General features: G+C 32.9%; 2 protein-coding genes and 1 long non-coding RNA gene across 3 annotated transcripts; 2 read left to right on the top strand and 1 right to left on the bottom strand.

Annotated features, from left to right (window-relative positions):
* Nucleotides 1–3,714: 3,714 nt before the first annotated feature.
* Nucleotides 3,715–6,724, top strand: LOC139516100 (tripartite motif-containing protein 2-like). The gene is made up of 2 exons (XM_071305947.1): nt 3,715–3,880; nt 4,956–6,724. Exon 2 carries the CDS (start codon nt 4,974–4,976, stop codon nt 6,681–6,683), a length of 1,710 nt encoding a protein of 569 aa, XP_071162048.1. The 5' UTR covers nt 3,715–3,880; nt 4,956–4,973; the 3' UTR covers nt 6,684–6,724.
* Nucleotides 6,725–11,998: 5,274 nt separating this feature from the next.
* Nucleotides 11,999–13,237, bottom strand: LOC139516099 (uncharacterized). Its single transcript, XR_011662911.1, has 2 exons — nt 13,063–13,237; nt 11,999–12,361 (listed from the first exon to the last, which is right to left on the bottom strand). It is a non-coding gene; the product is annotated as an uncharacterized lncRNA (long non-coding RNA).
* Nucleotides 13,238–14,742: 1,505 nt separating this feature from the next.
* Nucleotides 14,743–18,211, top strand: LOC139516098 (uncharacterized). Its single transcript, XM_071305946.1, has 2 exons — nt 14,743–14,798; nt 16,356–18,211. The coding sequence occupies exon 2, from the start codon at nt 16,374–16,376 to the stop codon at nt 18,078–18,080; it is 1,707 nt and encodes a 568-aa protein (XP_071162047.1). The 5' UTR covers nt 14,743–14,798; nt 16,356–16,373; the 3' UTR covers nt 18,081–18,211.
* Nucleotides 18,212–25,287: the final 7,076 nt, after the last annotated feature.

Genomic DNA, 25,287 nt, shown 5'->3' with positions numbered 1-25,287 from the left:
ATGCTTTCACTCTCTATGTCTTTACTGCTTCTTTCATAAAGATGTTTGAGGTGTTCTGGCAACAGTTGATTTTCGGCCTTTTTCTTCTGTTTACCATTCAGCTCATTGCTTTTACAAATCTTTATCTCTGATTCCCACCTTTCTGGTACATTTGCCTTTTCTATGGTCTCAGACAATAAGAAGTTTTCTTTGGATAACTCATGTGTTTTACACACCTTGGACTGTTTGCTTGTCAAAGTTTCGACTCTGTCATTCTCAAGTTCAAACATGTTTTCTATGTAATCAACAGGATGAAGTTCACTAAGAAGATAGTTTTTCTTCAAACGTATTGGTTCTGAATCAAAATTTATCAATCTAACTGGAATATTTTTCATGAAGGGGTCAACTAAAGTCTGTGCCACCATAAATTTTCTGCTGTCTTCTATAACAGGCTGTATCATGGAATACCTGGTATCTAACAACTCTTGATTTTGACCGCAACCATAAAGAATAACTTCTGAAGATGGTGGAATGGTGAAATTCGAATCCAAGACTACTCTCGCAAATAAGTCCGACTTGCGTTTTACTTCACATTCTATCCATTTTCCATTCAACTGGATTCCTTTTCTAGAGTTAACTGTAATATCCATTTCATCAAGGACATCGCAGCCTAGCAATAAATCATCACCTATAGGTGCTACATATACATCCCAGACAAACTGTGAGTCTCCAAGTGTTAACGTCACTGCTGCTACCCCTTTGGTTCCCATTTGCTTCCCTGCTTCGGCAACAACTAGGGTTTTCAGTGCTGGTTTTAACTTTGATCTGTTTGTTTTTGGAAGGCGGAAAAATATCTCTTCATTTAACACAGTAACTTCTGCCCCAGTATCAATTACAGCCTTGATTTTCTGATTGCTGACCTCCATTGGTACCTTTATACTGGCTGCTGTTATGCGATCAATCACAATTTCCTCTTTAGTGTTCAATATCACATCTACATCAGCACCTGTATTTTGACCATTTTCATCATGTGAAGAAAGACCTTGGTCCTTTTGCACAGACTCAGCAACAAAATCTTGCTCTTGATTACCACTAGCAAATTTCAACATTTCCTCTTTCTTCTATCTAAACAACAAACATTGCAGTATCCTTTCTATTGGATCATCACTTGTCTGGTTTATCTTTACTACTTCTGTCTTACTTTTACTATTGTGGGCTGACACTTGGCCGTCAGTTTCAGCATTCTTTAGTTTAATTCTTCCTCTTTGTCTTGATTTAGTCCTTGGTTCTGCCTCGGTTTTGGACAGTATCTCGCAAAATGTCCTTCTTCTTGGCAATTATAACATCTGTTGTTATTCTGTTTCTGTGTCTGGAAACGGTCTTTATTCTGCCATTTTGATCTTGGATCAAAGTTTCTCTGATTTTGTTTATGATAATTAAAATTCTTTGGTGCCTGTTGGGTGTTCAACTTGGCATCCATAATACTCTCAATGGACTTGGTAACCTCAGTAGTTATGCTATCTTTAATGTCCCTCCCAAACTGATTCAGCCTCTCTTCAGTCACAAAACGTTTCCCGCCAATTCGACGTACATCTAACTCTTCGGTTGTACTGTAATTGACATATCTGTCCTCTGTTTCTACTTCTATTTGTCTTATTTGATTTTTCCCCTTTATACAATTTTTACAGGTTGTATGCCATGCGACAAGGTTGATAGTCTCCTCCATTGTTTTTTGGTCTTTTCGTCAGAAAATCATATGCTACGCTTTGATCTGGCAACCCATTTAACATATGTTCTATGGCAATGCTATTGAACAATTGTTGGTTCATTCCTGGATATGCTTTTTTCACCATTGTCTGTATACGTGCTGCATACTCATTGGTTGATTCTTTGTAACCTTTTCTGACTGTCTGCAATTCCTTTCTGTATGTTTCTGGCAAATTATTGTCACCAAAACGACTTTCCATTTCGCTGGACAGGAGTCTTAATGAACTTCTGGTGTCATAAGGCAGCTCTGCAGCAAAATTTGCAGCCTCATCGTTCAGGATTAGCAATTTTTCTTTTGTTTTCAGTTGTTTCTGTCTGCAATGATTTCAAATTGCATAAGAAATGTGCTCCAATCTTCTTTGCCGTTGTAAAGGGGCAATCTTGATCGATATCCATCCTGCGTGCTCGACATTGACTCTGGTCTGCCTCTTGTTTCTCTACTTGGCATTCCTTGATCTGTTTGACTGTTTTGCCATAGGAAATCTCTTTCTCTTTCAACTTCTATCATCTTCTCTCTCAGTCTTGCCATTTCTATCTGATTAGTATCCATGGTGTTACTAGGTGGATAGATATGTGTGTCGCTGCGTGGTACCATTCTTGGTAGATTAACAGCCTGGTCATAAGTCATGTCAATACTTGTTTATTTTCAGTGTTCAGTACACTTTGAGGAATGTTCATTGCACTTGGGGCGCAGTGGTATGGATAACTTGTGCTCAGTGCACTGTTTGATTGTGGAAAAGTGTTCTGTACACTTTGATTAGACAAATTTGTGCTCAGTGCACTATAATCTGACAGGTAAGTGCTCGGTGCACTTTGAACAGGGCCAATTGTGCTCTGTGCACCATACGGAAAACTATAAGTACTTTGAATGGGTGGACTAGTTGTATATGTATGTGAACTTTGACTATTTATTGAAACACTGCCTAATGAATTACTACTACTACCCATATTTAACGAAGATGGACCAGCTTGAACTGTGGATGTATGTAAGCTTGGCGTCATACTAGAATTTCCCTCAATACTTGAAAATATCGGCAATGGTAGCCCTCTATTCCGTAAATTCATACTGACTTTGGGCAAAAGCAAGGTTTATATCTTATAATATACTGTGAGTAATGCTTTAATAAATCTGTGCACTACAGAGGATTGTTTATCTTGCCCAAGTTTGTTGTTTGTTTTGTTTGTATGTTGTTTTTTGTTTTTTGTTTTTTGCTTTTTGTTTTTATTTTTTTTTTTACTGCTGAGTATCAGTTACTCTTATTATGAAAATGATTATTACACTTTAAAATATCAGAAATCTTTCTAGTGTTCACCTTTATGTTGTTTTTTTTTAAATGGAAAAACCGATACACCTTTGAGTGTCAGTCACTCCTTAGTGCTCACTTATATATAATGAAATAATACACCTTTGAGTGTCAGTCACTCTTTAGTGTTCACTAAATAATACTTAAATAATACACCTTTGAGTGTCAGTCACTCTTTAGTGTTCACTAAAAATACTTAAATATTGCACCTTTGAGTTTCAGTCACTCTTTAGTGTTCACTAAAATATATTTTTTTTTCAAATAACACTTTTAGTCTAAAATTAACTTTTTGTGTTTCTTAATTTATACTTTTAAAAATTATCTTTATTTATTTTTCTCCCCCTTTTTGTTAAAACTCTTTGTGTATCAAGTTACACTTTGAGTATTAATAATTTTTAAATCAAAATATTTCAGTGGCAATTTAATAAAAATTAAATTCGTTCACCGCTGTCACCAATTGTAGCGCCGATCGTTTATTAAGTTTACATATTTTAAAGCAATTAATGAAAAACTGGTGTAAAATATATTCCGTTTATTATAACAAAATAAATGTGAAATGTATTGCAATTTACAATAAATAGTATTTAATTACCTATAAAATAACTAATCTGTGAAGTTATATATATTCTGAGGTTAACGTTCGTTTCTGAAAGCAGCTGATCGTTGGCAATCCAAATTTGAAACTGACTATAGTCGACCTAGTTTACAAAGTGAATACACAAAAATAGATATTCCCTACTTCCGGTTAACGGTTACAATGTAAACATGAACGCTGTGTAGCAAAAGACTACAATTATGAAAGATTATCGTTATAAATGAATGTGTAAAAGGTAATTCTGTATAACTTTAACATATATAAATGATATGTTATGCAGTTCCTATGAAAATTACTCCGCATAACATCTGAGTCGCGAATGACAACCTAAAATGTGCTACGAACTCCCGGTAAAATCATTACCAAAATATTGCGGGAATTATGAAATATAAAAATGAACTGCACAAACTATTTGCATAAAACAACGTAATAACTTCTATCACGATTAAGTTAATTAGCTTTGACACAACAATAGGGACCATACGTACAAAGTTTCAAATTTTACAAATTTTATCAAAAACTGATAAACTACCCTGACCAAAAACTTTAAAAAACACTTTAACCTCCACTAGCACTTTCATTTGCTATGTTTAGAGGACCGTGAAACTGGGATCAAAACTCGAATTTAGCATAAGCATAAGAAAGGTTATAGCATATGCAATGTGTGAACTAAGTTTCAAATTAATTGGACTTAAACTAAGTACATCAAAAACTAAATCTGTAGTGGGACAGACAGACGAAGAACAACTGAACAAACGAACGGACACACAGACCGACAAAAATAATGCCCCCTAGATGGGGATGGGACATAAAAATCCATCTTAAAGGACAATAACTCATATGAGAAGTTGACATACCTCTCCAATCAAATAGATTTTGTCTTTCGGTCAATCTAAAGTTCTCAATAATTCTTGCAGGGAGCGGACTAACAATTTCTTCTATTTGTAGATATGTAGTACTTATGTTCAATTTTGCATTTTAGAAATCTATCTTTTCATTATAGTTTTCAAGATATTACGTAAAAAAAACAAAAATGATAACAGTCGTCATTTAAGTTCCTTCAAAGATCCAACTGATAATTTTGGATAGCTGCACTTTCGAAGATTTTGTCTTGCTGATCCCTATTTTTCTTTTTTTTTCTTTTTACAGTTTCCTAATATATATAGCTATAGCATATGTTTTGTCATGAGATATCGGGATTTGTAGAATCTATTCATAATACTGATTACTTAATACAGTAATATTTTGGGCAAATTATTTGTTATATATAACTCATTCATATTTATAGAGCTTTCCCCCATATATTTCAGATGTAAAGAGAAAAAGTAATGGCTTCATCAGTCAAGCAACTTTGTACAATTTGCAATGACGATGGAATCTGCAAGTCAGCAGTCACATGGTGCACAGAATGTGAGGTTTTCTTTTGTGCAGACTGTGAAAAACCTCACAGCAAGTCACATCTGTCTAAGAGCCATAAAACCATGTCAGCTGATGACTACCAAAAGTTACCTACTTTCATGCAAGAAATAAGTAGCCAGTGCCGAGACCACAAGAAGAAGTTTGAGCTTTACTGTTCTTTCCATTCCTGTCCATGCTGTGTTCAGTGTGTCACTGATAAACACAAGATGTGTCAAGAAATGAAACCTTTGTCGGATATCCTTCAGCAAGTCAAATCATCTGCCTCAATGCAACTTTTTGAAACAGATTTAAAGGATGTGAAGGAAAACATAGATACAGCCATAAACTATCTGCAAACCAGGATCACTACAACCAATATTCAGAACACCAAAGCCATTGAGAAAATACGGTATATGAGGAAGTCGATTGATGATTACTTAAACAAATTAGAGCAAGACTTACTTAATGACTTGGAGTCTAAACATTTAAAGTTGAGATTTAACATGGCCACTCTCGTGGAACAAATGGAACAGCAAGCCAGTCAGATAAACAAAATGCAGAGCCAGTTTTCCGAAACGACACAATATACTACAGAGTTGCAAAAGTTTATTGCTCTAAGAGAGATTGAGAAAATTACATCACAAACGACAAAATATATAGAAGATTTAGAAAGTGGAGACCACTTCATTGAACAAAATCTAGAGGTCAACCTTTCATCTGTTTTACAATCATTTTTACAAGATGTCAATTCATTTGGAATTATCAATATCAATACCACCACTTCTACTCTAAAAATAAATGCTGAAAGAAAAGATCAAGCCCAGCACATGATTCCAAAAGTTCCTGGAGTGGAAGAAATAAAACCATCCTTGTTGACAAGACTGACAATTCCAAAAGATATAAAGTCTGTAAATATAACTGCCTGTCTTATATTACCTGATGGTAAATTTATAATACTTGATAGCAACAAAAACCAACTTCTGTTGTTCAGTAATAATGGCATTTTTATCAGAAAAGTAGTAACATTCACAGAGCGTCCATATGATGATTGCCTTGTCATGAATAATACAGTGGCTGTCGCATTAGGACCAAGAAACCGGACAGTCCTGGTGGATGTAGATAGAAGTGAAATTATTCAATCAATTAAACTTACTCACAACTGTTTTGGAGTAGCAAGTGATGGTAAAAATTTGGTCATCAGTGATAGTAGCAGCTGGTGTACTACAGTGAATCTGAATGACATGTCTCATACAATCTTAGAAGGAATAAGAGGAGTGTTTTGTATTTCATTGTTCCAAGGAAATATCTATGGTACCAATAACAGTGCAAATAAACTTTGCTGTTACAAAGTTACAGGAGAACTTCTGTGGACATTTCAGCCTCAAGACATTGCCAGACCACTAGGACTTACATTAGACAAAAATGGTTTTGTTTATATAGCGTCTGTTAGAAACAACAGTATACTGGTAGTATCACCAGATGGTAAGGTCTGTAAGACAATACTATCAGATGCTGATGGAATCAAACATCCTTATGCTATAGACATCAACAGAGAAACTGGATTGATGATAGTGTCAAGTCATATAAGTGGTGAGAAAAATGAGCAATCATATCAGACATGTTTTGTTTATAAAGTATGAAATGCTCTTTTATTTTATTATTTTGAATAGAATTGTATCTAGACATATAGTGTTTAATCATTTAAAGGACATTTCATTTTCCTTATTAAGGCATATAAATCCTTAATTATTAAAATACATATGTGTTCACTTTTTCATATATATTTAATATTTAAAACATTTTTATCCTATTTTTCTGAATACATAACATATTATTCAAAAAAGGAAAATAGACAATAATAATGCATTGACTTGACAAATCAACGATATAAGGATGAGGCTTAGAAACGGTTCGGGCCGAATCCTTATATCTTTGATATGCCAAGTCAATGCACTATAATTGTCTTCATACTGCAATCTAAAAAAAAACATTTGAAAAAAAAGGCCTCATATCACACAGCCGGAGAAATATACAACACGATGAAATGTACATCATTACCTGTTGAAAACCGCAATCAACGGTGAACGAATTCGTTTGTTTTTAGACTAAAATATCAACAATAAACATAAAACAATGATTTATATGTTGCAAACAAAAAATATTAACAGGTGAAATACGTTTTTTCCAAAACTTGTAAAAGAAACAAGTTTGTGTCGTTAAACGCATCGTTGTTTACATTGGAAGCAAGAACAGGTTGTAGAGGTCGTATGAATAAATAAATTTATACTGCACTCGTTCTATTTGAGCTCTCAAAATGCGTTGATCGTATATTTCTATTTCATATACAGTCACTGACCTGATATCACTTTTCCTCATGAATATTTAAATAGAAATTGTCAAAATTATGTTTAATTATTCATAGGACCTCTTCAACATGTAACCAACGATGCGTTTAACGACTTAAACTTGTTTCTTTTACAATTTTTGGGAAAACATATTTCACTTATTAATATTTTTTGTTTGCAACCTATAAATCATTATGTTTTATGTTTATTGTTGATATTTTAGTCTGTAAACCAACGAATTCGTTCACTATTGATTGCGGTTTTCAACAGGTAATGGTGTACATTTCATCGTGTTGTATATTTCTCCGCCTGTGTGATATGAGGCCTTTTTAAAGGGGGATTTTCCTAATATATAAATCAAATAAATAACATTAACCCACTAAACAACAATTGAAAATGGTTTTTTTTTATATTGCAGTATAAAGACAATAGTCAATGCACTATTATTGTTTATATAATTTCGACAATTTCTGTTTAAATATTCATGAGGAAAAGTGATATTATGTCAGTGACTGTATATGACATAGAAGGTCAACGCATTTTTGACTGCTCAAATAGAAAGAGTGTAGTATAAACAGTTAATAGTATGCATCAGAAAGACTTTCAGTTTTTACCTTCATGCAAATCAAATAATTTAAATGTCTGAGACTATGTTCGTATTAAGATAAACTGGTTGTGGTGTAAATATTCTCGATACTGAAACTAAACTTTACTATGTTAACCTTCCTGTCAAGGCAGTGTACACTCTGAAATGTCTCGCCTAATTTACTTATGCCTGAATTTATGTTGAAATAGAAATAAGTAGAAGTGGTATGCTAATTAGACAACTCTCCATCCAAGTCACAATGTATGAAAAGTAAACAATCATAGGTCAAAGTACAATAGTCAAAGTACAGCCTCCAAACAGAGCATTGGCTAACACTGAACATCAAGCTACAAAGGGCCCCAGAATGACTAGTGTAAAACAATTCAAACAGAAAAACCAACACTAAGGGAGCTACCATTTGATTTTTATAGGGGGGAGGGGGGGGGGGGGGGGGGGGGGGCTAGGATGAAATTTGAAAAAATAGGCAGGACAGGAGTTTTGAGTAAAAAAAAAGGCAGGATGAGACAATTGCCAAAAAAAAAATGTCAGGACGATAATTTAGGTAAAAAAAAAGTCGGGATAAACTAAAAAAAAAAGCAGGACCAAACAGAGTGAAAAATAAATTGCAGGACAGAGATTACAGCTAAAAAAAATGCAGGACAAAATTTTTCATCCTAGCCCCCCCCCCCCCCCCCCCCCCCCCCCCATAAAAATCAAATGGTAGCTCCCTAATCCAAACACAAAAAAAACAAGAAAGGATAAACACTTGTCAGTCGGAAACCCGGTTGAAATAGAACAAAAGAATCGAAGCTCTTTGTTAGAGAAGGCGATAAATGTGTACTGTAATGTTTAGTATAGTGACAAAAAACTTAAAAGTCAATAGAAACAAACAAAATTGTAATTTTCTTCTCAATAACGAAGTGCTTTATTTTAAAAACACCATTTGCATAAGTTTTCAATTTGTCTAGTACATAGTTAAGCAGAACAATTAGATATCAGGTCGACGACATGAGTATCTTTCAAGTTGGATGTAGAAAATGCATATCCTCCGATTAAAAAAAAAAATTACCACGGACGGAAAACATATTATTCTATAAGTTCAGTAATTTTCGTGTCTGCCCTTCTATATATGACTCAAGAAAAAATTCCAAAAAAATGGGTAACAATAGTATCGAAAAGAGAAAATCGAGTGCACCTTTTTGTGTTAGGCCATGTTTGAGTTGAATATTTTGTCTTGATATCGTACAAAGCAAGAATATTTCATACATCGTCTCGCTTCAGATTCTATTATTTTTATATATCAAAGCTACAGGTCGACTTTATAAATTAAAACAATTACAGTACTAAAAGTTAAAATATATGGGTCAAGTAAAATACCTATTTAATGAATCACAAAAACAGAGTAGGTGTGTTCGAATAGCTATTTTTTTACTAAAAGTATTTGACGACAGTCTTTCAAGTTGGATGATGAAAATGCATATCTTCGATAAATTATAATTTTTTCAATGTTGTGTGAAAACTAGGGTTTATAGTCTTCAACCACTAAAAAAATCTAGTCTGCCCTTCCACGAAATATTTAATTAGAATTTTTTTAAATGTTTATGAATTTTCTAAAATTCCACCTGACAACCGATCAGACAATAGTTTTAAGTTGAATCAATGCAGACAAGATCATTAACTGATGCTCATTAGCGAGTTGATACATTTGTCTTTTAAAATGCAAATGACATATAAGGATCGTACTGGTGCAATGTGGATAAATTTATCGGTTTCCAAGAGCAAAATTGGTAGCGCATCATCCCTACAATATCTACAATGGCTTCCATTTCTACGATTGTGAAAATGAACTGGCGTAATAGGGAGATAGTTTTGAAGTAGTAGGATCCTGACTGTTGTGAACCACAACAAACGACAACCCCTGAACAACAGGTGCAAACAAATGCAGATGAAAGTCTTTAATGTGAAGGTTTTAATACATAAACTTAACATTATCAAGGTCAGAGCCGAGTGAGTAAAATAAACCAAGCCAGACAGACATGTACACCCTATAATCATTATATTCACCAAATATAGTGGTCCTGTTGCTTGCAGTGCCTGACATCCAACCACAAAATCAACATTGAGCAATGAAATTGAGGCCAATGTAATATAACCGCAGCCAGGCAGACATGGCTCATTGTTGAAGGCCGTACGGTTATTAATTTCTGTGTCATTTTGGTCTCTTGTAGACAGAAGTCTCCGGCATTGGCAATCATACCACATCTTCTTTTTATATGTACAACTTTGTTTGTTCCATACACTAAATATAATAATTGACCTATTGTTTATTATATCTGAGAACTAGATCAAACCATAATAAAAAGTGCATGATAGGTTCTTCTTTTTTTCAAAGAATAGACAAGATAGATATGGGATCGGTACAATCCTGAAATCCCGGGTCTATTTTTGCCAAATCTTTATTTCCCGGGCCTAATATGACAGTATGCTTTTTTGGCAAAATATGTTAATTTAAAATGATTGTGTAGTACTGTTAAAAGCAACCAGTCAGTCAGTCTGCTGTGCATATTCTCTGATTTATTACTACAAATGTATAATCTAGTTATTTCAAACAGATTATATATATATATCATAAACCCTAAAAGACACATGCCATACGTTGGCTAGTTTGAGCTCAATAGAAGGACAGACATTTTTCGTCAGTTACTTGGAGTATAATATAGTTTTATTATACTTCACGTTAAAATTCCACATATTGATTGGCTTATACACAGTGGGATTTCCAGTGACACTAGAACAATAGAAAAGTCACTCTTCTTATGAAAGAGATAGAAAAGGTCTAAGAACAGGAGAGACAATTTACGCATAAAACCCGATATGCATAGGGATGAATATCTCTTAAAACACAAAACCATTATATAACTTTTATACAACCACTATAAATAAAGTAAATGTTAAAGCTAAATGTGTTAATATATGATTTTTTAATTGCCAAACATGCTGTTAATTGAACAACCTATTGTTCAACATAGGGGTGTGTAAAAAACTGCCAGATTTGACTGCATATTTTTCTTTTTTTTTGAAAAAAATATATATCAAACCTTAATAATGTAGCTTTATGGGTATCCAATTTTTAACGTGTTCCGAAATGTAGTTTCGTCACAAGAATTTTTCAAAGTTGTGTCATTTTGTCTATATGAATGTCGGTAAATTCGTATGATCGAGCACACCGACAAGTATATCGTTGGGACAACTCGATATAATGTAATCAATATACGTGAAAGATTACCTAATGTGAAGTTTATCAAAATCATCATAACATAATTGATCAACACATTATGTTTGAACAACATGAGTCCTACAATATAAGATTTAAAGGTGCATATCATTTACATTCAACGTTTTTATTGGATTTTTTTTTTACTACAATGTAACCTCGAGGTTCAACGTTGATAGTAAAAAAAAATCCCAGAAATTTTTTGAATGATATTGTAAATGATATGAACCTTCGAATTCTTATAACATCGGAATAGAAAATATGTGATCCGAATTAACCATGCACGTGTGCTGCAGAAGATTATGAACTTTTATGATGTACAGGGGGTAAGGGTTTTTCTTAAACAATATTATGATCCCAAGTTTGATGAATTTTGTTGGCAATACTTTAATATACACACTACATATAGCAAAGTATATATTAAATCTCAATGTATTATAATTAGGAAAAATGTTTGACTCGGTAAAAAAGAATCTTCCCCCTCCCCCCGTATTGCATGTAATGGTTTAAACCTAAAGGATTCGCACTAACTGCCTAAAAGGGGTCCGCTCCAGTCTTGAATCAGTGATTTTGTTTATCATAAACAAAACATTGTCTCACACTGAAAGGGTCAGCCGGGCAACATGCACAGCCCGGATTGTCAAAACAACTAAGATTTACAAAAACGATTACAAACAAAAACCATCAGTTGGACAATCTTACTGGAATCTGATTATCTCTACTGATAAATAATGCAACACTAATGACACATTTAAGTTTTGGAATGATTTTATTCACAAAGAATGTTTCTCATTGGTATACATTTCTATGCTCTTGTCTTTTCAGAGTTTATATTGGAAATTAAAAATTGCTGCATGAAAGACACTAGCTCCACATTCCTATGCATATGATTTTATATGTACGAGAATCATTCCATAAAATATCCGTTTGATATCCTTTCAATGCATGACACTGTCTAGTGGTTTTTCTGCCACAATTATAAGGAAAACCTGGCTAAACTTGTGCTAAATCAAACACTTGAATCTTACATCGCTATTGATGTTAAGCAATTATTTAAAGGGCCATCCGGAACTGTTGGGTTTTATGACAGTCTTCCTTCCATACACACCATCGCTGCAAAATAATTTGAACATTCAATTAGATGATTATAATATTATTTGGCAATCCAAAGAGAACCTAAAAACATCAGACCACAATAAACAGAGACCCCAAAAAAAGCCAATTTTACTTTACAATGAAATTGAAAATGTAGTTAGTAACATGTCAAATCATCTTATGGCTGTCGACAAAAAATAAATAAAATCTAAATTTCGTAGCATTTTACCACCCCCCCCCCTTTTTTTAACTGAATTTGTTCAAGGTATGGTGGTTTTACCCCTTTTCAGATTTCAGTATGTCATGTTGTATATCTTTTATAAATTAGATGAATTTCTAGCAAGTTTCTACGATATTCTTTATCATTTGACAAAATACTATGCATCTGAATTAAATTGTTTACTATTTGAAAAAGCGCGCCTTCTTTTACTTTAATTTACTTCCCTTTATTTCACATAGCAACAAATATTAAAAACTGCCACATTTGACTGCATATCAATTTTTTTCCCCAAAAAAATATATGTCAAGCAGCATAATTAACTTTACAAATTGGGAGAAAATCAAGATGTTCCGACTATAGGTTAGTATTAAAAAAAAATTATGAAAGGTTGGCATGATTCCAGGTTTGAACCCTGACGACACTTAAAATCGAAAATTCACTTATTTACCTATCATATGAAGATACGATGATGTGATAAACTTAACAATTAATAATTTACCTGGTGCATTATCATATTCACATTACGTTGACACGTCTCAGTTCGTCTGTGTTAGCTCATTTCAAGCTCGTAAACAATGTACACCATTTTCCGCTGTTCTTTACCGATTACCTCTAGTCAGAAGAGCCCACTGTTTACAGGGGCGATAATATTTTGTCACCGGTTCACGCACTGATACAGTGCAAGGTAGACTTACTGTATCCAATGCATATAACTGAGCAGGAGACATTTATTACGACCGCAAAAAAAAAATTGCGGTCCTAATATGACCCGACAATTGTTCGTTCAAAGTTGGCCATTCATTTTCATGCAATAAAGCAATACCAACTCTTTCAATTTGTCTTTAAGTTTGGAATGTGGAATACTTGTGTAAAGTGTAGAAAAGCCGCAAATGTTTTAATACTATTGCAAGATGAAAGAGAGTTAGATTGTATGTGCTCTAAAAGATCCTTGGAATTTTTAAGTATCTACATCTGATTCACTCCACCTCTAAATAAGCAGTTTCACAATAACTTTGAAGCTTGTCTTCGATTGCTGATCAAATATACGTTAATAATTTACAAAGAGGTTCCGTGGAGCACTTGGAACACCCAGCAATATACCGTAGTTTGTAAGGACACTTATGTAGTTTAGGTATACAAAATTCTCCAAAGTAGCCATCCCCCCCCCCCTATTTTAGACATTTTGTCAAAATAGGTCGATTTTGTGTGCAATTTTCAGACCTAAAAGCTTTAAGAAAACTTTGGCCGCCATCTACGATCCAAAATGTTTTGTAACCAAAAGATTCCAATTTTGATATAGAATTCATCAATATAAAAACTGTTTGGATAGTTGATGGCGGCCGCAGGTTAAATATGCCAAAAACGCACGAAGATTATGAATTTTTTTTACCTAAATTGACTGAAAATACAAATAGTGTTTATTTAAGCGGTCAGAGCTTTATTAATTTTTAGGGGAGGTGCCAAAAAAATATATTTTTGCCTTAATAGTATTATCACAAGTATTTCTGAATGAAATGTCTTGTCCAAACATGTTTCCTTTTTAAGAAGTAATTGAACTTTTAAAAAAGCAAATATTTGATTCTGGAATAATTTCAAACTATGTTAAACCGAAAAGAAATGTATGATGAAAACTAACCAACTTTAGGGGTTTAGCCCTTCTTGCACGACTTAGATTCAAATTACTTTTGCTTTTATTTCTGTATAAACTAACTACCCCCTCCCCCTCAGTGTCTCGTTAATTTGGTTTATTTTCATCATACATTTCTTATCAATTTTCCAGAATTCAAAATTATTCCAGATTCAAATAATGTTTTGTTTCTATAATTTAAATCATGCAGTTTTTCATCTGTCTTGAGGAGTTACATGTACTGTAATTAAAAAAGTTTAACTAAGTTATACTAAAACTTTTTCAAAATTGATATTTTTTTTAAAGATGTTTAATAAATAAAAAAAATATGAAAGTTGTTTTAATTGAATGTAAAAACAATATTTATCAGATTTGTGTGATTACACACATTGGAGATTCTTTAAAAATTGTTGAGTGTTTTTAAGTAAGTATGAAAAAAACACGCATTTAAATAAAAAAAATATATTAATGTATCAAATTTATATTCATACACAGACATTTAACTCTTGGGATAAGAATTTCTATTTGAATCAATAATATACGTAAGTGTCCCAGATATTGGACATTTTACTTCCCTGTTCAAATTCCTTTCCGTCAAAATGTTCATGGTAAGAATGTTCAAATAATTCAATAGCACATTTATTTAATTAACTAACATCAAAATTTCATTAAACTCTGGCAATAGTATATCAATACATAAAACAAGAAATCCTTGATTGTTTAAAACAGAAAGTAAAAACATAATAAATGTCCAACACAAGAAAAGGAAAATTTACTTTATTTGATATATTATTCTGACACAGTCCAAAAATTTCAAGGAGATAGTACACTCTTTTTTTCTAGATATTTTAATTTCTCAGTGTCACTCCGAGGATGAACTTCAGGTTAGAAATTAAGAGTCTTATAATGTCTCTCAACTTGATCATTCGGTGCAACTTCATAAATACCTGGGTGGACTCTCCAAGATTATATATAGAGTAGATGTTTGACTGATTATTTTTTGTTGTTTATGGTCTCTCTGCTTTTGATTTTCAAAAATGGATAAAATATCATTTAAGTTAACTATCAATTTCAGATATGATCTATTTGTACATCTAGTAAAGCTGATAATTTTTGCTGTTTGAAGTTTTCTTATGCAAACATACCTTTGGTTCCAAAAACAAAACTAAAAAGGAAAAAGAGTGTGTTCATAGTACATAGATGACCCACTCCCATTACCATTCTCTATGCTCAGTAGACCGTGAAATGGAGGTCAAAACTATTAATTGTCGTTTAAATTGGGAAGATCATATCATAGGGACCTTATGTACTAAGTTTCAAGTTGATTGGATTTCAATTTTATCAAAAACTGAAAAACTACCCAGGCCAAAAACTTTAAAAAAAAACACTTTAACCTCCACTAGCACTTTTATTTGCTTTGTGGACCGAGAAACTGGGATCAAAACTCTAATTTAACATAAGCATAAGAAATGTTATAACATATGCAATGTGTGAACTAAGTTTCGAATTAATTGGACTTAAACTACATCAAAAACTAACTTGACCAAAACCTTAAATCTGTAGTGGGACAGACAGACAGCCAGACGAAAGAACGACTGAACAAACGAACGGACACACAGACCAAAATAATGCCCCCTAGATGGGGATGGGTCATAAAAATTCATCTTAAAGGACAAGAACTCATATTAGAAGTTGACATACCTCTTCAATCAAATAGATTTTGTCTTTCTGTCAATCTAAAGTTCTCAATAATACTTACAGGGAGCGGACTAACAATTTCTTCTATTTGACCTATTTGTAGATATGTAGTACTTATTGATCAATTTTGCATTTTAGAAATCTATCTTTTCATTATAGTTTTCAAGATAGTACGTAAAAACAAAACAAAAATGATAAAATTCGTCATTTGAGTTCCTTCAAGGAGTCAACCGATAATTTTGGATAGCTGCACTTTTGAAGATCTTGTCTTGCTGATCCCTTTTTTCTTTATTTTCTTTTAACAGTTTCCTAATATATATAGCTATAGCATATGTTTTGTCATGAGATATCGGGACATGTAGAATCTATTCATAATACTGATTACTTACTACAGTAAAATTTTTCGGCAAATTATTTGTTATATAACTCATTCATATTTATAGAGAGCTTTCCCCCATATATTTCAGATGTAAAGAGAAAAACTAATGGCCTCATCAGTCAAACAACTTTGTACAATTTGCAATGACGATGGAATCTCCAATTCAGCAGTCATCTGGTGCACAGAATGTGAGGTTTTATTTTGTGGAGACTGTGAAAAACCTCACAGCAAGTCGAGACTGTCTAAGAACCATAAAACCATGTCAGCTGATGATTACCAAAAGTTACCTACATTCATGCAAGAAATAAGTAGCCAGTGCCAAGACCACAAGAAGAAGTTTGAACTTTACTGTTCTTTCCATGCCTGTCCATGCTGTGTTCAGTGTGTCACTGATAAACACAAGATGTGTCAAGAAATGAAACCTTTGTCAGATATCCTTCAGCAAGTCAAATCATCTGCCTCAGTGCAACTTTTTGAAAAAGATTTAAAGGATGTGAAGGAAAACATAGATACAGCCATACTGTATCTAAAAACCAGGATCACTACCACCGATACGCAGAACACCAAAGCCATTGAGAAAATACGGTATATGAGAAAGTCGATTGATGATTACTTAAACAAATTAGAGCAAGACTTACTTAATGATTTAGAATCTAAATATTCAAAGCTTAAATCAAACATGGCCAGTCTCATGCAACAAATGGAACAGCGGGCTAGTCAGATAAACCAAATACAGAGCCAGTTTTCCAAAACGACACGATATACTACAGAGCTACAAATGTTTATTGCTTTAAGAGAGATCGAGAAAATTACATCACAAACGACAAAATATATAGAAGATTTAGAAAGTGGAGACCACTTCATTGAAAAAAATCTAGAGGTCAAACTTTCATCTGCTCTACAATCAATTTTACAAGATGTCAATTCATTTGGAAATATCAATATCAATACCACCACTTCTACTCTAAAAATAAAGGCTGGAAGAAAAGATCAAGCCCAGCACTTGATTCCAAAAGTTCCTGGAGTGGAACAAATAAAACCATCCTTGTTGACAAGACTGACAATTCCAAAAGATATAAAGTCTTTAGATATATCTGCCTGTCTTATATTACCTGATGGTAAATTTATAATACTTGATAGAGACGAATTCCAACTACTGTTGTTCAGTAATGATGGCATTTTTATCAGAAAAGTAGTTACATTCACAGAGTTTGCATATGATGAATGCCTTGTCATGAATAATATAGTGGCTGTGGCATTAGGACCAGCAAACCAGACAGTCCTGGTGGATGTAGATAGAAGTAAAATTATTCAAACAATTAAACTTTCTCACAACTGTTTTGGAGTAGCAAGTGATGGTAAAAATTTGGTCATCCGTAATGGTGACAGACAGTGTACTACAGTGAATCTGAGTGATATGTCTCAAACAATCATAGAAGGAATGGTAGTTGGACCTATTGCATTATTCCAAAGAAATATCTATGGTACCAATAACATTGCAAGTACACTTTGCTGTTACAAAGTTACAGGAGAACCTCTGTGGAAATTTCAGCATCAAGACATTGCCAGACCACTAGGACTTACATTAGACAAAAATGGTTTTGTTTATATATCTTCTGCTGGAAACAACAGTATCGTGGTAGTATCACCAGATGGTAAGATCTGTAAGACAATACTATCAGATGCTGATGGAATCAAAGATCCTTATGCTATAGACATCAACAGAGAAACTGGAGTGATGATAGTGTCAAGTCATATAAGTGGTGAGAAAAAAGAGAAATCATATCAGACATGTTTTGTTTATAAAGTTTGAAATTCTTTTTTATTTTATTATTTTGAATAGAATTGTATCTAGACATAGTGTTTAATCATTTCAAGGACATTTCATTTTCCTTATTAAGACATATAAATCCTTAATTATTAAAATACATATTTGTTAACTTTTTCATATATATTTAATATTTATAAACATTTTTATCCTATTTTTCCGAACACATAACATATTTGTTCAAAAAAGGAAACAGTAATAGTATGCATCAGAAAGACTTTCAGTTTTTACCTTCATGCAAAAAACATGCGAAAAACATGTCGATAATTGGCAGGCTGTTTTACATTCTGACAAATCTATATCGGGCAGAGGTGGCAATAAGCTACGAACTACAGACTGTTTAAGGAAAATTTTGAACCGGAGGAATACTGCAAAATAGCTTTACCCTTCAGTCACAAAAGTGCTTTCCACAAATTTAGATGTGGTGTTGATCCCCTAAGAATTGAAACAGGGAGATGAAAATATTGTTTTAGAAAATAGAGTGTGCCATATATGTGACGTCTTGATTGAAGATGAAGCGCATGTTTTATTAAGATGTCCTCTATATGACGATTTTAGAAACCATTTATATCATGTTGCTGAAACTTTTAATGATAATTTTAATACTTTAGGTGATAATCAAAAGTTAGTGTTTTGATTCTCAGATGTAAATATGATACGTATTTGTATGGCACGCCGTTATTATATTTATTCAATTTCGAGATATCTGATATCTTATAAACTAATTGATATATCTTAATAACAAAATGAGATATCTTATATATTAATTGAGATATCTGATTTATTAAATAAGATATCTTATATATTAAATAAGAGATCTTATATATTACATAAGATATCTTATTAAAATTAAATCTTATTTAAAATATAAGATATCTCTATTAATTTATAAGATATCTTATTAACTATATAAGATATCTTTTATATAGTTTATAATAGAGATATCTTATTTACTTAATAAGATATCTCCATAAGTTAATAAGATATCTCTATTAGTTTATAAGATATCTCTATTAGTTTATAAGATATCTCTATTAATTAATAAGATATCTTATAAAGTATGTATTTTTTATAAAGAAGTAAGATATCTTATATACTTTAAGATATCTTATTAATTAATAGAGATATTTTATTAACTTATAGAGATATCTTATAAACTAATAGAGATATCTTATAAACTTATAGAGATATCTTATTAACTTATAGAGATATCTTATTAACTTATAGAGATATCTTATAAACTAATAGAGATATCTTATAAACTTTTAGAGATATCTTATTAACTTATATAGATATCTTATTTAATTGGTTATAAAGATATCTTATTTAATATATAAGATATCTCCATAAGTTAATAAGATATCTCTATTAGTTTATAAGATATCTCTATTAATTAATAAGATATCTTATAAAGTATGTATTTAAAAGATATCTTTATAAAGAAGTAAGATATCTTATATACTTTATAAGATATCTTATTAATTAATAGAGATATCTTATTAACTTATAGAGATATCTTATAAACTAATAGAGATATCTTATAAACTAATAGAGATATCTTATTTACTTTCAAATTAAATAAGATATCTTATAAAAATTAAAGATATCTTAATACTTAATAAGAGATCTTCAAATTTGAATAAATATAAAAACGGCGTGCCATATATGTGTGTGTGCCAAAACCTGTCAATTGATTTTAAAAAGAGGTAGACATTTTATATATTGTAAATAGTATTTTATTTCAATTTGTGTATTATATCTATGCATTTTAATAGTCTCTTATAATTCTGTATATATTAATGGCACTCATTTTATCTAGTGTTATTTTACAATGTATAAAGATTGATTGTACTTGTTGAGAGATGAGACTTTAATAAAACATTGAATGAATGAAATGCAAATCAAATAATTTAAATGTCTGAGACTATGTTAGTATTAAGCTAAACTGGTTGTGGTGTAAATATTCTCGATACTGAAACTAAACTATACTATGTTAAAAAAAGAGGGACGAAAGATACCAAAGGGACAGTCAAACTCATAAATCTAAAACAAACTGACAACGCCATGGCTAAAAATAAAAAAGACAAACAGAAAAACAATAGTACACACGACACAACATAGAAAACTAAAGAATAAACAACACGAACCCCACCAAAAACTAGGGGTGATCTCAGGTGCTCCGGAAGGGTAAGCAGATCCTGCTCCACATGTGGCACCCGTCGTGTTAACCTTCCTGTCAAGGCAGTGCACACTGTAAAATGTCTCGCCTAATTTACTTATGCCTGAATGATCCTTAATTTATGTTGAAATAGAAATAAGTAGAAGTGGTATGCTAATTAGACAACTCTCCATCCAAGTCACAATGTATGAAAAGTAAACAATTATAGGTCAAAGTACAATAGTCAAAGTACAGCCTCGACACAGAGCATTGGCTAACACCATAGATGTAATACCCTAACACTGAACGGCAAGCTATAAAGGGCCCCAGAATGACTAGTCTGAAACCATTCAAACAGAAAACCCAAGACTAATCCATACACAAAAAAAACAACAAGAAAGGATAAACACTTGTGAACCACAACAAACGACAATCCCTGAACAACAGGTGCACACAAATGCAGATGAAATTCTTTAATGTGAAGGTTTTAATACATAAACTTAACATTATCAAGGTCAGAGCCGAGTGAGTAAAATAAACCAAGCCAGACGGACATGTACACCCTATAATCATTATATTCACCAAATATAGTGGTCCTGTTGCTAGCAGTGCCTGACATCCAACCACAGAATCAACATTGAGCAATAAGCCATGAAATTGAGGCCAATGTAATATAAACACAGCCAGGCAGACATAACTCATTGTTGAAGGCCGTACGGTGACCTAAAGTTGTTAATTTCTGTGTCATTTTGGTCTCTTGTAGACAGTTGTCTCAGGCATTGGCAATCATACCACATCTTCTTTTTTATATGTACAACTTTGTTTGTTCCATACACTAAATATAATAATTGACCTATTGTTTAATATCTGAGAACTAGATCAAACCATATTAAAAAGTGAATGATAGGTTCTTCTTTTTTAAAAGAATAGACACGATAGATATGGGATCGGTACAATCCTGAATTCCCGGGTCTATTATTGCCAAATCTTTATTTCCCGAGCCTAATATGACAGTATGCTTTTTTGGCAAAATATGTTAATTTAAAATGATTGTGTACAATTAAAAGCAACCAGTCAGTCAGTCTGTTGTCCATATTCTCTGATTTATTACTACAAATGTATAATCTAGTAATTTCAAACAGATCATACTATATCATAAACCCTAAAAGACACATGCCATACGTTGGCTAGTTTGAGCTCAAAAGAAGGACAGACATTTTTCTTCAGTTACTTGGAGTATAATATAGTTTTATTATACTTGACGTTAAAATTTAACTTATTGATTGGCTTATTCAGATTACTTATCAAAGATTTATATCCGTCTTTAAGATAAAAGGCAGGGGCGTAGCTACACGGAGGCACGACAGCACGTGCATCCACGTCGTTTTCACAACAACAAAAACAACAAAAAAAGCAGAAGAGAGAGAGATGAGTTGGTCAATCGGAATCGGAGACTGTTGGTGTCTTTTCCGTCTATCCCGGATATTAGTTTGACAACCTAGTTACAAGTGTTGATGAAGCTGTTCATTCAGAAAAAGATCGTAGCTCCGAAGTTGCGTGTGCATTGATTCGGCATGCAAAAAAAGAATTGTCAAAATCAAAATTTATAAATTGAATGTTAAAGGAAACACCTATGTTGTCACTTTTTTTAATTGATGATATGTCATTAAATAACGACATTTGGTTTCAAAATAAAAAAAAATTTGGAGATGGAGATTAATATGACAAAATCGGAAGGTTACTTGTATCTTATACAAGATTTTTACTTTTGAATTTGTAATACTCAGTCTAAGATATGTAGTTTTGGAGCACATTTTACAGCACATGATCAGTTTGGAATGAGATGTACCAATCGGCATTAGAATTATCAGATCCCTTCGATATCGTTGAAAATATGCCGAGGCGATGTGGTTGACAGACTACCGGAGCCATTATCCTGCAACCACGCCAAAACAGTATTGGAAAGTCTCATTATTTTTTGCGTTCATAGACCATATGATAAGGCAACTGGAGAGTGGAGTCGCGTCAAGTTATCAGAAAATCGCTTCTTTGTGCTGTATCTGCTTCATCGTGTTGTAGGATATAACACAAACGAACAAATCTCAATATTGTCTGAAACATACGAAACTGACCTAGCATGTAATTTTGACGATTTCAATTGGGAGGTCGCTCGATGCCGAACACGTACGCTGGTTTATAACATATCTCGCGAGTGCTACCATGCCATGATGGCCCTGAGATGTATCAGTCACGGTACTACGTATGTAATTGAAAACAAATGCCGGTACGATCAACAATGAACAACGAAAGTTACATAGCATTACTGCATATTCATCGGGATTTCAGTGTGAATGTTGACAAAGTAATAGAGAAGTTTGTTTCTGCCCAGACCCGAAGAGCAGATTTTGGACAATTTTGAGTAAATTCTGTATCACAAATATGTGTTGTTACTATATTCAGAAGATTAATTAATAGTTTTACATTCATAAATTTGTATCTACATATAGCTCCTCTTTTAACCGTCCTATGACCGAAAACCGAAAAAAAAAAATTCTGCATAATAGGGTCCCAAATTTTTTTCGCCTCGCTCCGCTCGGCAGTAGTTGCATCCACATTGTTTCTTTCTAGCTACGCAAAGGTTCTGTAACAAAGCACATAGATAATTTGACACTAAGTGATAACTGCCGAAAGCCATTCTTGACAAACTTATACGAAGCATGTTTTTAATCCGTAATCCCCGCTTTCGGCAAAACTCGAATTAATATTATTTAATAAAAAGATATTTGATTGGTTCATTGATTACTGTATTCTTTTTGAAGCTTGTCGGCCGTCCATCGGTAGTTTTACTGTCGCAAAATAATTGCATTGGAAATTTGGTTTCCGGACAATAATTTTAGTATAAGTAAATAGAAATCTACAAAATTTAAACACAAGGTTTATAACCACAAACGAAAATGGTCCTTTAGGAATTAGGGGCCACAAAAGGGCCCAGATAAGCATTTTTCTAGTTTCCAGTCAATAACTTGACGAATGGTGTATGTATCTCTCTAGGTTATACCACAAGTTTCCATACCACAAAGTGATGGTTAGGATTGACTTGGGGTAATGGCTCAAACCGTGTCGGAATTATGTACAAAAAAGGGGGAAAACAAGGGTGTCCTGGTTAATGGACAATTTAAAAGAAATGTAAGGGAGGTAATTCAAACACATTAAAAAGTATAATGTTGTGTATATTTGATTTACCTTCCTTATACTGCTGTTTTAAAATTATGTATAAATAAGTTTTATATTGTCTTGAGGTGATTAGCTGTCAATTTATTTTTAGCTCACCTGGCCCGAAGGGCCAAGTGAGCTTTTCTCACCACTTGGCGTCCGTCGTCGTCGTCCGTCGTCGTCGTCGTCGTCGTCGTCGTTAACTTTTACATTTTGAACTTCTTCTAAAGAACCACTGAATGGAATGAAACCAAACATGGCATGAATGTTCCTTAATGAGGTACTGACCAAGTGTTGTTACTTTGTAGCCGATCCATTATCCAAGATGGCCGCCAGCGGGGGACTTAGTTTAACATATGTCCATTCTTTCAAATTACTTGGAATTGACATTGATGAAAATTTAAGCTGGGAAGATCATGTTGATCGTGTATGTAAAATAATCTCTTCTAAAGTATCACTTTTATATAAAATTAAAGTATATTTGCCAATACACACAAGGCAACTATTTTATAATGCATATATTCTACCATATATAGACTATTGTAGTTCAGTTTGGGGAAATTTATTACAAAAAGATTCAGATAGAATCATAAAACTTCAAAAAAGAGTAGCAAGAATTATACTGGAATGCGATATTTCTATTCCATCTAATTTCATGTTTTCTTCTTTAAAATGGCTATCTTTTACCAAAAGAATAAAATACCAACAATCAATTTTAATGTATAAAATTGTAAATGGGCTAACACCTGATTACTTAGCAATTCTAAATATTGATGATGTGCAACGCCACAACCTACGATCTGTCTCTAATAATGATCTTTTTGTTCCAAGGCCAAATACAAATTTTTATAAAAAATCTTTTCATTACTCTGCAACCAAAGTATGGAATAATTTACAACTCGAAATAAAAAAATGTCCTAATGTGGAATTATTCAAGAAACATAGTTATAATCATTTTCTTGAAAATTATATGCAAGTCAAATAATTTGTTTTTCTCTAACAAAACTATATCAAATATTGTCATTTATTACCCTTTGTATATTTTAGTGATTGAATTGTTGTATATACTAGTAATATATATTGTAATTTAATGTATCAATGTTAACTGTATGCATGTATTTTGTTTGAGGGCCTCAATGAAAATTAGAATTTTTCTAATTGAGTTACCCTCTTTAAATAAAGAATTTATTATTATTATTATTATTATTATTATTATTATAACATAGGACCCTATGGGAAATGCATACAAAGTCTGCTTTTAGAGAACCACTGAATGGAATGAAACCAAACATGGCATGAATGTTCCTTAAGAGGTACTGGCCAAGTGTTGTTACTTTGTAGCCGATCCATCATCCATGATGGCCGCCAACGGGGGACTTAGTTTAACATAGGACCCTATGGGAAATGCATACAAAGTCTGCTTTTAGAGAACCACTGAATGGAATGAAACCAAACATGGCATGAATGTTCCTTAAGAGGTACTGGCCAAGTGTTGTTACTTTGTAGCCGATCCATCATCCATGATGGCCGCCAACGGGGGACTTAGTTTAACATAGGACCCTATGGGAAATGCATTCAAATGACTTCTTTTAGAGAACCACTGAATGGAATAAAACAAAACATAGCATGAATGTTCCTTATGAGGTGCTGACCAAGTGTTGTTACTTTGTAGCCGATCCATCATCCAAGATGGCCGCCAGTGGGGGACTTTGAATGAAATCAAACATAGCCTGAATGTTCCTTTCCTTATCAGGTTGTGTTGTTACTTTTAGCCAAATTTTATATTTTTATGCCCCACCTACGATAGTAGAGGGGCATTAT

This window comes from Mytilus edulis, chromosome 3 (genome assembly GCF_963676685.1).
Source record: "Mytilus edulis chromosome 3, xbMytEdul2.2, whole genome shotgun sequence".
NCBI classification, from domain to species: Eukaryota; Metazoa; Mollusca; class Bivalvia; order Mytilida; family Mytilidae; genus Mytilus; species Mytilus edulis.
Note: the sequence above shows the minus strand (reverse complement) of the source record. Positions and strands in the feature narration are given on the sequence as shown.

Coding starts and splice junctions, on each gene's coding strand:
- LOC139516100 (XM_071305947.1), top strand. CDS start 4,974: ATGGCTTCATCAGTCAAGCAACTTTGTACAATTTGCAATGACGATGGA.
- LOC139516098 (XM_071305946.1), top strand. CDS start 16,374: ATGGCCTCATCAGTCAAACAACTTTGTACAATTTGCAATGACGATGGA.